The sequence below is a fragment of the Vipera ursinii genome (genome assembly GCF_947247035.1).
Source record: "Vipera ursinii genome assembly, chromosome: 2".
NCBI classification, from domain to species: domain Eukaryota; kingdom Metazoa; phylum Chordata; class Lepidosauria; order Squamata; family Viperidae; genus Vipera; species Vipera ursinii.
This window is the reverse complement of record NC_139513.1, coordinates 253,135,362-253,148,958: the sequence shown is the minus strand read 5'-3', so window position 1 is coordinate 253,148,958 and position 13,597 is coordinate 253,135,362. Positions and strand designations below refer to the sequence as shown.

At 36.6% G+C, this 13,597-nt stretch overlaps 1 protein-coding gene across 1 annotated transcript in view; it reads left to right on the top strand.

Annotated features, from left to right (window-relative positions):
• FAM81B (family with sequence similarity 81 member B) overlaps positions 1-13,597 on the top strand; it is a gene marked incomplete at both ends in the record, with an annotated part of 35,420 nt that overhangs the window by 16,997 nt on the left and 4,826 nt on the right. The window contains 5 exons of the mRNA XM_083356617.1: positions 341-599; positions 3,599-3,717; positions 6,892-7,021; positions 12,019-12,125; positions 13,434-13,569. Of these exons, the coding sequence (XP_083212743.1) occupies positions 341-599; positions 3,599-3,717; positions 6,892-7,021; positions 12,019-12,125; positions 13,434-13,569 (751 nt within the window). The remainder of the gene's footprint in view (positions 1-340; positions 600-3,598; positions 3,718-6,891; positions 7,022-12,018; positions 12,126-13,433; positions 13,570-13,597) is intronic.

Here is a 13,597-nt window from a genome sequence, read left to right as displayed (position 1 = left end):
TACATACATACATACATACATACATAGGAAGAACAACTCTGTGTTTACTTTTTAACAACACAATGTTTGTCATTCTTTCAAAGTTGAATTCTTTTTTTCCTCTTCCTCTTCCTCTTCTTCCTCTTCCTCCTCCTCCTCCTCCTTCCCCTCCCCCTCCTCCTATCTAAAAACTTTTCAGGTATTGAGTCATTCTTTACCCATATGCCACCTGAGTTATAGGCAGAAATTGCAACCTAAAGGTACTTTGTTATTTTATCTTGTTGCTGTAGCTGGATGCAGCAATAAAGGATTTATCTTTTTAACTTTCTTTCTACTTCTCTCATGTGATTCCTTTGGACAGAACTCCAAGCCAGCCATTTCTACCAGCAATTCCTAATGTGTCTGGAAGTAGAGTGAGTTCCCTGGAAGACCGGCTATCTAACCAGGAGCGTACCACTACTGTGCTTCTGGATCAGGCTTTTCGCATCAAAGATGGCATTGTTTCATACCTTCAGGGAAATAAGAGCTTTCAGCAAGGAGAGGCAGCAGCTCACCAGCTATTGGAAAACCACATCCAGACAATCACAAGTGTTGTTAAAAAGCTGAGCCGTGATATAGAGGTATCGGCAGTTAACAATTTATTAAACATTCAGAAGTTATGCAATGTTCAGCTTCAAAGAGGTCAAATTCATATTACGTTTTCCTAGAATATTTCCAATATCTCAGGGGTTGCCACAAAGAAGAGGGAGTCAAGCTATTCTCCAAAGCACCTGAAGGCAGGACAAGAAGCAATTGATGGAAACTAATCAAAGAGAGAAGCAACCTAATGCTAAAGAGAAATTTCCTGACTGTTAGAACAATTAATCAGTGGAACAACTTGCCTTAAGAAGTTGTGGAAGTTTTTAAGAAGAGATTGGACAACTATTTGTCTGAAATGGGATAGGGTTTACTGCCTGAGCAGGGGGTTGGACTAGAAGACCTCCAAGGTCCCTTCCAACTCTGTTATTCTATTCTAAACATCCACAGCATTTTTACTATAGCCTTCTAGCAATGTTTAAGGATCCTAATTTAATGACTCATGTCAAGAATCCTGGTACAGTTGAAACATAGCAATAAATGTCCCCCAACCTCACAGATTATGAAAACTCAGAATCCCTTCCCCATATGCATGTAAATACAGACACTTACAAATACACTTCAGTTTCAAATTTTAAAAGTGCAGAATTCTATTACCTCATAATGTAGGATAAAATAGTTTCTAGATGACATTTTCATTGTACTGCCTAACATGTTCACTGAATATTATACTGCCTCATATGCTGCCTAACATGCCTAATATAATGCTTAATATACTGCATAACATGTTTACTGGATATTTGAAATGCTTTCCCATCTCTTCTTCCACATTTATTTTCTGAAATACATCAAGACAGGACAGATGAAATGAAAATGCAGTTGCTTTTGATGGATAGTTTTAGAAGGACTTCAAGTGCCAAGCTTGCTCTTCTCTACCATCCTCCACTATTGGTATTCTACAGACACAGTTGCCCTAAGATCCTGGTTTGCTATCCTGTCCTACTTTTTCATCTCAGGGCATGGAAATGGAGGAAGGGAAATTTTGCCCTACTGAAATTATTGTGTTGGCATAAATGGCTTGGTTAATGTCCATAGATGAAGAGATTCCCCATACAAAACATACATGCTAGAGCTTTTTTGGGGAAAAAACCCATAATGAAATATTTCCAGACAGTGAGATAATTTTAATTGGCTTCCTTTGCATGTGAGTCTGCCATAATAACCATGAATAACTTGGTCCTTATAGAAGAGGTCATCAGGAAAAAGATAAGTTAACAACATCTCCTAAGTGTTTTGCTAATGGTTTCATTAATAGTACCCAGCATGTTGGAAAATGCCTTTAAAATAATGAATTTTTCTACTGTGAAAACAGCATGACAAATCAATCAACATTTCACATATATAAATAAAAATACTGTTGGTAGAATAAGCATACTTTTGTATTAGAATATTTGAGATTATGGAAGAAAATTAATTAAAAACTTTTAAAAACAATACCTAACACTAGTAAATTCAATTACCGTATATTCATGAAATAATAAATAAGCACTTGAAATAAATTAGAGAAAACATGGCAATAATGTTTTTTGGGGTTTTTTGTATATTTGCACTGTGGTCAGTTTGTAGCCCCTGATGTGGGCCAGGAGTGATAGTGTCAGTAACAGAATGTTGTCCTTGGACAAAATCATATATTTTCCGAAACCTGGCTGTAACCAATGATTTTTAAAGAGGTCTTGATTCCTGCATACATCCACTCTATTAAATAATGGGTCATTTGTCATTCTGTAATTTTAAAATCTCCAGGCAAGACTAGAATAATTGTGTTGTCTGGATCCAAATCATGCAATAAAATGTATTTTATTAACACAATAGCTGGGTTAACTTACTGTATTATACTAAAACCATACAATCCAAACAGCACAATATATGAACTTATCTTTAGTGGGTCATTGGATGTGTATTGAGTTGATTTTATTTGCATAAGCTATGACCAGCCTTTTTTCCATTTTTTCCTGGCTACAGAGGTCAGACACCTCTCTTTACTTTTAAACAAATCACAGTTCCTGACTTTGATTTCTTTCAAATTAAAGCTTTTAAGAACAAGGCAGGACTTGAGCCATGATTTTATTTTATTTTTTTGTGGTTTGCTAATTAAAATGACTACATTTATTTCAATTCAAATACTAATGTAGTTCATTTAACATGAGAAGTAGATGGGTTTTGTCCTCATGGATATAAAAAAGGGGGAAGAGTACATGAGTCATTATATGCGGTAAGTTGCTTTAAACATTCATGTTTTGCTTACTTTGATATAGCATAACACTCCAGCCAGACAGTTTGCTATAGTAGTTAAGCGACCAGTTCTAGTGTCTGTGTCATTTAAAAATGTTTTTGCATGATCTTTAAATATTTTCCCCTTTTTACATTCTTAATATTTTTATACTGAAAATGAATATTGAAAGCAATATATACGCCCTGTTTATTTGATCTTGGTTTAATGAATTTCATGTGCAATTAAAGATATCCGTTTGCCCTTTTATGGATATATAAACAGTTTGGTGTAGTGATTAATGCATCAGACAAGTAACCAGACAATTGCTAGTTCTAGTCCCACCAGCAACAGCAAAAGCAAACCACTTGAGGAGGGGGTAACCTTGCCAAGAAAACTGCAGGGACTTGTTCAGGCAATTGGATATGATTGAATGGAAACAAGAAGAAAATCATGTTATGCAAGCATAAAACCCATGCATAAAAGAGTTGCACAGTTTAAGATATTTAGGTGTAAAGGATAATCCTTTCTTCCTTTTCATTTGTAAAATTGAGGTTTTACAGTCTATATATGTAAGTGTGATATACTTTTGCACATTCTAAGAAGTTCCAAAGGTACTACCAATCTTATTGCTGTAAGGCAACAGAACAAATGGCAATCTATTTTGTAATGTACTTCTGAATTGTTCCAGAATTAAGTGTCCCAGCTGTTTTAAGTTATTTGCTCTCCCAGCTGATGTAATATAACTTGTTCACAATGCTTATAAAATTCCAGGAGCTGGAGAGACAAATAAAAGCCAGAGATGAAGTAACATCAGGAACTAATTTTGCTGTGCAAAGTCTGGACCATAAACACTTGCAGGGAGTTGGGGACCTACGTGGAAGAGTGGCCAGGTAAGTTGGTGGGAGCTACCTTCTTACAGCTCGATAAACCATGTTTTAATCTTAGTAAGCAAAGGCCCATATGCTTCTCCTTCCTGCACATTACAGTTTTGAGGAGAAAATAAACAATGTTTTCTTTAGGATTTGCTTAAAGACAATATTGCACCTAAAGTTGAGACAGAGAATTAAAAAAAAATTGTCCTTGACTTTGAAGGTTTTTTCTCTTATTTATATCTTTGAAAGAAATTAAAGTATTGTCTGGCTGTCTCTGCAGCCACTAAAGTACAGGTGGTCTTCACTTACCCATTGCCTTGTGAAGCAACCATTTGAAGTTGCTATGCTGCTAAAAAAGTAACTTTGCAACCAATTCTCACATTTATGACACAATGTCCTGTAGTTTTGTGATCACCATTTGTGTGCTTTGCAACTGGCTTGCAACAAGCAGAGTTAATACAGAAAGTGGAAGTAAAATTATAGCAGAATAACAAGAGTTGGAAAGGATCTTGGAGGTCATCTAGTTCAACCCACCTGCTCAAGCAGGAAACCTTATACCATTTCAGACAAATGGCTGTCCAGTCTCCTCTTAAAAACTGCTCTGTCAGCTTGAAAAAGCAGGCGAGACAGCTGGCTAAAGAAAAACCTTTTATTTTAGAACCGGGCAAAGAACAGACTTACAGTGCTTCTATTTATACTCCAGCTGGTCGGTCGGCGACCAATCAGGGCTGTGCCGGTTTCCCGCTTGTTCAAGCGGGCCAATCGGCGAAGGGGAGCTTTGACAGCCCGGAGCTGTCAACCTAGCTCGCGGCTGCGCAGTAACCGGTGGTTCTTGACAGCCGAGAGCTGTCAAGCGGTTGCGCTTGCGCAGTAGCATTCCGGCAGCTTTTGACAGCTGTCAAAAGCTGCCGAAGGTTTACCTCATAACTGGAACTTGGTAACATAACGTTAATGTGTGAATACACAACAAAAACGTCCAGTGTTGGAGCATTCACAGGTTCTGGAGGCAGGTTGTTCCACTAATTAATTGTTCTAACTGTCAGGAAATTTCTCCTTAGTGCTAGGTTGCTTCTCTGCTTGATCAGTTTTCATCCATTGCTTCTTGACTTGCCTTCTGATGCTTTGGGAAATAAGTTGAGCCCTTCTTGATTTTTCACTTAGCGACTGCATCACTTTGCTTAATGATTGAAGGGAATGTTTGAAGGTTGTAAGGCCATCATGGTCATGTGATTGTTTATCACTAAGTAGCTAATGCCGATTGTGATCATTAAGCAAGTAAAATTACTATTGAAACTGGCATATAAATCAAACCAGTGGACTTAGAAGCACACTGTCAGAATTAAACATACTTAACACAGCCAGTAGTGTTTGCAGGCTGAGGCTGCATAAAAACAGGCAGAAGTTGTTTGCACTGAAGTGACCACCATCTAGACTTTTTTTAAACTATTTCTATGGACAGCCCTGACTATAGCAGAATGAAGTAGTTTGACAGTGATTGATAGAACATACAATGATTTTATATCTTTATGTATAATTTCATGTGACAGTGACAATTCCTGATATTTATTAGTTAGTTTGTTTGTTTTAGAGGAACCAAGAGCTGGAACACAAATCTCTAAGATGAGCACAAACTCCTATCATAACACTAGTACTTGTTTTTATGCAACCTACAATATATTTTAATGAAACCAAGTATAAATAATTACTCTTGGGCTAAGCTAGAGGACATTGAAATGATTTATACAACCATGTAAGCACTTTTTGTGTATCAAGTACTTACAGAGTTCAACTACAGAAAGACTGAGCTGGCCTAGTTTCCAATATTAAAAAAATCACCAGTAAAATAAATTAGATTTTTTTATTTTTTTTCCTACCCTTATAAAATGAAAGGTGTCTAGAGTTGCTCTGGTGTTGGGTGGCCTTTAAATGAAATAAAAAATAAAATTAAAATAAAACAAAATGAATGTCACTATGTATACTTTTATATGTATTTGAAACTGTCTTCTCCTTTGGCAGCAAATGAACTATTTCAGAATAGGGACACTTTACTCAAGTATTGTGGCACAAGGGCATATAATCTCTCTTATGTTTATATATATATATACTTGCCCCATGTTTGGGGCCTAGCAAGGTAATCTAAGAGTTAACATATGACACATATTTCTCCCCTTGCAAAAGAGGAAAATTAAAATTCTTCTATGAAATATTCTAGGGATTTCACATAATAGCTTATGTCAGATCTGTAAAAGGTCAGACAAATCTGAAATAATGTTTTGGTGTTAGAAGCTTTTGCCAACCAAAATCTACTTGACAGATGTTTGGAAGAGTATGTCATCTTAAATTGGTAGGATAGTTGTTCTGACTTCTTTAAAAGAAAAAAATGTGTCTGTGTGTATGTGTGTATAGAGCAGGCATAAAGATATTCAAGCACCCTGATGTGTCTAATACCTACAAAGATCAGAATTGTACAAACCATGGTTCTCTGTGACACACTATGGAAATGGAAGTTAGACTCTATACAGTAGGATAAGAAGTATATTGATGTTTTTGAACATTGGTATTGGAGAAGACAGAATGTTGTGGTCAGCGAAGAAACCAAAACTATGGATCTTTGAACAAATCAACCAGACTTCTCACCTAAGGGACAAATGACCAAGCTCAAATTATCCAACTTTGGACACCTGATGCAAAGACCAGGCTTTCTGGAAAAAGACTTTTTTATTTTAATTCCATTTATATTCCGCCCTTCTCCGAAGACTCAGGGCGGCTTACAAGCTTAGCAGTAGCCTTCATTCTATGTATATGCCTGCTTATTAGGGCTTTCACACACACCCCAAGCGGCATTATTACAAAGTCAGCTTATTGCCCCCAACAATCTGGGTCCTCATTTTACCTACCTCGGAAGGATGGAAGGCTGAGTCAACCTTGAGCCTGGTGGGATGCGAACCTGCACTAATTGCAGGCAGCTGGTGTTACTTAAGGAGGCATCAGCCCACTGCTCCACCAAGGCTCTTTGATGCTGAAAAAGATAGAGAAAAGAGAAGAGGAAGAAAAAGTATAAAATATATAATTCTTCATTAGGGAAGAAAATTGCTTGTTGGAGATACACTTCTGAATGATTAACAGAAGTGGGACTTTATGATATAGAGGAGGTACAGAAACTACCCTCTTTTTTTGTTATCAACTTTCTAGATGCGATGCTAGCATTGCCAAACTCTCTGGAGATATCAATATCAGCAGGCATGAGATTTCAAAACTAGAGAAAGACATTCATGCTGTTCAGTCTTCCTTGGACAATTGTGTGAATAATGTTGAGATGAAGGTGAGTGGCTCTGAAGGAATCTGTTAATCTGTACTGTATGTTAGAAATAATTCAACTTCTCCATTTGATTTAAAATTGCTGACTCATGTTAATGGAATAAAGATCCAGAATGATTTCAATAGCCAATTGTACAATTAACGTGGTGTAGTGCTGAAATATGGAGATTGAGAAGTGATGCTGCGTCATCACAATACTTATTATTTCGAACGTTACTTTTGACTAATGACAGTTTATTAATCCAATTATAAAACACAAAAAGATACAGAAGTTCTTTTGTAACACAGAAAAGATCCTGAGATTCCCAAGCATTATTGCCCTAAATGTTTGTTAAAAACAGGTAATGCCAAACAAACTTTGCTTCTTTAGCAAAGTGATTGTATTAGTGCATTAAGGAAATATTATGAATATAATATACTTAGATTTCAGCAAAGTGTTTGATAAAATAGACCACAGCCTACTTCTTGGTAAGACAGAACAAGGTGGGATAGTACTACCACCAGACAGATTTCAGTTGGCTGGCCAACCGGACTCAGTATGTGTTCCTTAATAGAACTACAACTATATGGAGGGAAGTATGCAATGGGATACTTCAAGGTTCTGTCTTGGGTGCAGTGCTCTTCAGCATCTTCCATAAATGACCTAGATGAGGGGATTGATGAAGTGGCACTCATTAAATTTGTGGGTGACATTGGCTGGGGGAAATTGCTAACATAGAGTCAAGATTCAGAAGGATCTTGACAGACTTTTTTTTAAATCCCATTTATATCCCGCCCTTCTCCGAAGACTCAGGGCGGCTTACAATCTAAGAAGCACAAATCAATGTGCTTAGCAATAGCCTTCATTCTATGTATATGCCTGCTTATTAGGGCTTTCAGGGGCCCCCCAAGCAGCATTTTTACAAAGTCAGCTTATTGCCCCCCAACAATCTGGGTCCTCATTTTACCTACCTCGGAAGGATGGAAGGCTGAGTCAACCTTGAGCCTGGTGGGACTCGAACCTGCACTAATTGCAGGCAGCTGGTGTTACTTAAGGAGGCATTAGCCCACTGCTCCACCAAGGCTGACAGAAGGATCTTGACAGACTTGAGCATTGGGCCCTATTCAACAAGATGCAGTTTGGCAGTGACAAAAGTAAGGTCCTGCATTTAGGCAAGAAAAACCAGACACACGGGTACAGGATAGGCAATACCCGTCTCAAATGTAGTGCCTGTGAGAAGTACCTAGGTGTCCAGGTGAATCACCACTTAAGTATGAGTCACAAATGTGCTGCAGCTGCCAAAAAAAAGCTATCACAACCCTAGACTGCCTCAACAGAGGGATAGCAGCAAGAATACAGAAAGTAATAGTACTGCTCTATACTGGATTAGTGATGCCATATTTGGAACCGAGTTCTGGTCACCATGATACAAAAAAGATGCTGAAGCCCTAGTGCAGAGAAGAGTAACAAAGACGATAAGGGGTCTGGAGGCTAAATCAATGATTAAGGGAACTAAGTATTTTAGTCTAACAAAAAGAAGGCTTAGGGAAAATACTTGAATTGTGGTCACAGGGAAGAGAGGATCAATTTATTCTGCACAGAACTTGAGGGCAGGACAAGAAGCAATGAGTGGAAGCTCATCAGAAGGAAATCCAGCCTGGAAATAAGGAGGAAATTTCTGACAGTGAGAATGATTAATCAGTGCAACAGCTTGAGTTATGGGTATTCCATTGCTGGAGGTTTTCAAGAAAAGAATAATTGTATAATCATTTGTCCAAAATTGTATAAGGACTTATTTTTGCCTGGGGCAGGAGATTAGACTAGAAGACCTCCAAGATACCTTCTAGCCCTATGGTTCTATGAAATGGAAGAACGCTTGTCTGAAATGGTATAGGTTCTCCTGCTTGAGCAGAGGGCTGGACTAGAAGACCTCAAAGGTCCCTTCCAGCTCTATTCTATTCTAAACCTACATTCTAATTTTAACATGTCTATATTTGAGCTTTATTACTGAGACTTTTTTAATGTAAGTGTATCAAGCAAAATTGCTTGTGAACAGGAATTTTTTTATTTCGCTTTCCCTCTGGTAACTTCAAGCAGACTCTACACATCAGACATTCAAAATTAAGATTCCAAGAAAGCTTTGTATTTTTTTTAAAAAAGAGTTAAATGCTGGATAGAGCTATGTTCTTAGATCTGTTCTTGCTGAAGAAGACTTTTTGAGGTCAAAATGCATTTGGATTTTTTTGGTATTTGAACACTGAAGAAAATATGTAAAGATGAATTTTAAATTGTCACATAGTTTTCTAAAATATAATTATATTTGAATAATCATGTTAATGGACTAATAATCACTGCTGAATTTAAGCTAAAAATTAGTAACAAAGGCTATGGTCAACACAGTGTAAATCTTCAAATTAAACAGCATACTGTACTAAGCTCAGTTCATATTACAAAATAGTTATTTTGATTTATGTATTTCATAAAAATACAGATTCTATGCACAGATAAATCCACATGTTGTATGTGGTACAAATCCATGTTTTAGATTATAATCTACAAATAGTTTCCAGTTTGCTTTAAAGATAGGAAGTTATTCTAGAGACAGTGAGACATATTCTCATGCTTGGTTAGCTATTCTTCCATTAATGGGATTTGACAATTTTCAGTAAAAAGCAGATAATATCCTTTTAGCAATTATTATTTATAGGCCAATTCTATATACTCTGAGGAGATATGTGATTTAGTGTGTAGTTATCCCAGACTCCGAAAAGACCTTTTTGATTCCTATATCCCAAAAGACCTTTTTGATTCCTATATTAAAAGTTACAAAGTTCTGCATTCCTGTGATAAACCTCTGCCTGCTCCATTTATAATTATATACAAGGTTATACATTCCTGCCTCTGGTGATAAAACTCTTTCTTCTCCATTTACAATCACATTCCTGCCTCTGGTGATCCTTCATTTATAATTGTATATAACAAGACTTGTCTTTTCTGTTAGCATTTGTATACGATAAGCTATGCTTTATTGTTTCCTGTAATGACCTTTGCCCTGCCTTTCAAGTTATGCCTTCCTGTGATAACTCTTGTCTTCTCTGTTAGCATTTGTATATGATAAGCTATGCTTTATTGTTTCCTGTGATGACTTTTGCTCTCTTCATTAGCAGTTGTATGCAATGAGCTATGTTCTATGACCTTCCATATGTTAATTCCTCATGTGTATACTTCCCCCCGCCCTGATGAAACTGCCCAATAAATAGAGTGCTGTGCAAAGCTGTTCGGGGGGGCAACACCATCCACCCCGGGCACTCTGTGCTCTCTCACCTTGAACAAACTTGTGTTGGTGCCTCAGTTTGTCCTAGGATCGTGTTCCTGCGCCATCGCAGTTCCCAAGTGTGACCGTTGGAACGTCCGGCACACTGGGTCGGTGGCAAAGGGCAAAATCCTTCCATATTCAAGGTGTTCACCCTTGCGAGGGTCCCTCTAAATTCTCACCCCTGTTACGGGGCTCTAAGAGTTGAGGCCAGAACCCTGATCAGTCGCTCAGTGCAACATTAGTGAAGTTTAATAGTAGTATTGTAGATTGAAATAGGAATTCGATTTTTAAGATTTGTTTCATACTGGTGTGAATCATTTTCCACAATTGTTGAAGTTACCTGCATTGCTGCTGAATATGAAAAAATGATCTGATCTGCTCATATTTCCAGGAAATTTTTGAAAATTAATGATCTATTTTAGCAATCAAAACTGGGTAATATACCAACATTCTGCACTATATAATATTCAAAATAAATTTAATATTATTCTTCCATTGAAATCCCAAGGTTATTGATACTCTTAAATTTTTATGTGGTTATACTCTCAGACTAATTAATCATTTTTCACAATATTACCATTTCTGTATTCCTAATTAAGGGAAGATTATTTTTTTACTTTGTTAATTTAATTCCTGGACAGCTGTCAGTGTCTACTACCTTTCTTGAAGTGAATGGTCATCCTAGGTGGGACAGCTATAAGCTTCAAAATTATCTGATTTTATATGTGCATTGAGCTCTTCTTGATCAGGAGCATGAGAGTTTTAAGGAAGTGGCAAAGTCTTAGGTGGGACTTTTGCAGAGGCTTCCCTCATACACTCACTCCAACCCACAGATCAAAAGTTCTCCAGCTCTCTATTATAGAATAGGCTTTGTTCCCCTTGTAAGGAAATATTTATGTGGTGTCCTTATCACTGTTCACAACTTATGAATTTCCAAAATCTTGTACAGAAGGTTCATGCTTCCTGACTAAAGGTAAGCAGATAGAAAATGTAAAATTAAGCTCTTTTGAACTTGCCAATAATTCTTAGCAAGAAAGCTTCTTCTGCAACTGTTGAAAAAAATAGAAGAAATGCTTGTCATTTCCATATGACATGGGTTACTGGTCCAAGTAGTCCTCATTTAGCAACCACAATTGGAACCTGTGACACAGCTGTTAAGTGAAGCAGTCACCAAATGAAACCAAAACTCTGCTTACAATCCTACTTCAGCTTTTCTTTGCTTTACAAACCTTTGAAAGATTGGTTGAAAAGTTCCATTTTCATCATTGTCATAAATGCCAATAGTTGTTATCCAAAGCAGTCACAATGTAAAAACAAAGGCAAGCCTTTCATGCAGAAATATGACAGAAGTAGAACAATTAGAATCTTAACAGGAAAAAGATTCATACATGCTGACTGTTTCAAATGGATTAGCACAAAACATAGCTCTTCCTGGAAATATAGAATATTAAGGAAACCTATATATAATCTGATCATTTCTGTACAAAGTCTCTATAAAAACATCCAACAAACACTGGATACTAATAATTATTTTAGAATAGTTGGTGGGAATCTTTCACTATGCAGCAAAATTAATTCTGAGCAAAGCTTATAAGAATAAGTCTATCTGAAATTTTGACTTTTCCCTTAGTCACTGCAATCATTATGTGTATTCAATGTAAATACTGGGATTTTAGCTCTTACTGTTTTTTCTTGTTCCTATTAGGTAATGCATATTTTAGGCAAGATAGAGACTTCAAGCTCAGAGCAAACTTCAAATTTAAAGGCAGTGCAGGGTGATCAACATCATGAATTGCAGCTCTTGGACTTCAAGTAAGAGAACAAAGCTTTTCAATTATGTTAATGTGCTAAGTTATGGTACAATGGTATTGGCACAACAGAACATCACCAAATTAATTTACTTGCCTTTAAGAATCCTGACAGGCCAACAAGGATAAATGTTTATTAAATCACATACATATTTTTAAACAAAGCTAACTCAGTGCTTTAACTGAAAGTGCACAGTGCTTTCATTTGCTTTCACTGATAGCTGTAAGAACAAAACTTTTCTTATTCAATGCAAAAATAACTATAATGGAAGTAGAAAAAAGGCAGAAAAATCATAAGAACCAATATAAATTTGTTTTTGTAAACAGTTATTTTGGTGAGTGAATTGGGTAGTTTCTGTTGTGTACTGGGGTCGTTGTGCAGGAAGAAAGATGAGGCGAGTGAGTTCAGCAAAGAGCATGGTTTATTTCTTGCAGGATCTGAACTAGAGAGCTAGACTACAGATGCAGCAATTTATACCCTGGCCCCTAGGTGGCAGCCAATAGGTTTGAACAGTGCTTTTTTTGTAAAAGAAAAAGGTGCCGGAACTCACACATGTCATACAACCTGCCTTGCCTACCCTACAAGGTTCCATCCAAAAAAGGTGCCAGAACTCCGTTCTGAGCGTTCTATGAGAAAAAAATCAGATGTGAAATACTAATTCAGATGTGAGATGAAGATCTATTTATATTTAATTGTAAAATCAGTATGTTTTTTAAAAACAGGATGAGAAGACAACTCAAAAATGTTTGGAGAAGTGTTCGTTTCTTCACTTCATTCAGTTGCAGGCACATGCACTGCACACACAGACAGTTGATACTCATATTTACCTTCTTTCCTATACTTGCAAAAACTCTAGATCTGCCAATATAAAAGCTGTGATCAGAAGCTGACTTACAATGCTTAAAAATATAGAAGCCTTTGATCACTTTCAAATAGCATTTTAAAGATCTCTCTTGTTGGGAAAATACATTTATTCAAACATTATCGAAGTATTTATAGCCTTGAAACCAAAACTATACCAATGCTGCCACTTGAGAGAACCATTAACTACCAAAATTGGCAAAACTCAATAGCATATGGAATAAATCTGATTCATGACATGAAATCAAAATAGGTTTATCGAAGTTGTTTGATTGAAGTTTTACTCACATGAATTTGGTTAAGACTGAACTAAGAAAAAAATTAACACAGAAAGCCAGTGACTTCATATTGCTTTTGTAGTGAGATCATGGTATAGAAGAATTTTTTAAAAAGGCATGTTTCATGCTTAATTTTCATGAAAATTAAAAAGAATTTCTCTTTAAATATTAGGATAAATAGTATTTTAAATGATTTTAAAGATCAAATTCAAAACCAACGGAAGTGGATCGAAAGTCAGTTGAGTAGATCTGAACAAGAGCAAATCCATCTCACAAACCAGCTGTTTGCTACAATCAAGGACAGATTGGTAAGTACAGCTGTAATTCATGCAAAGA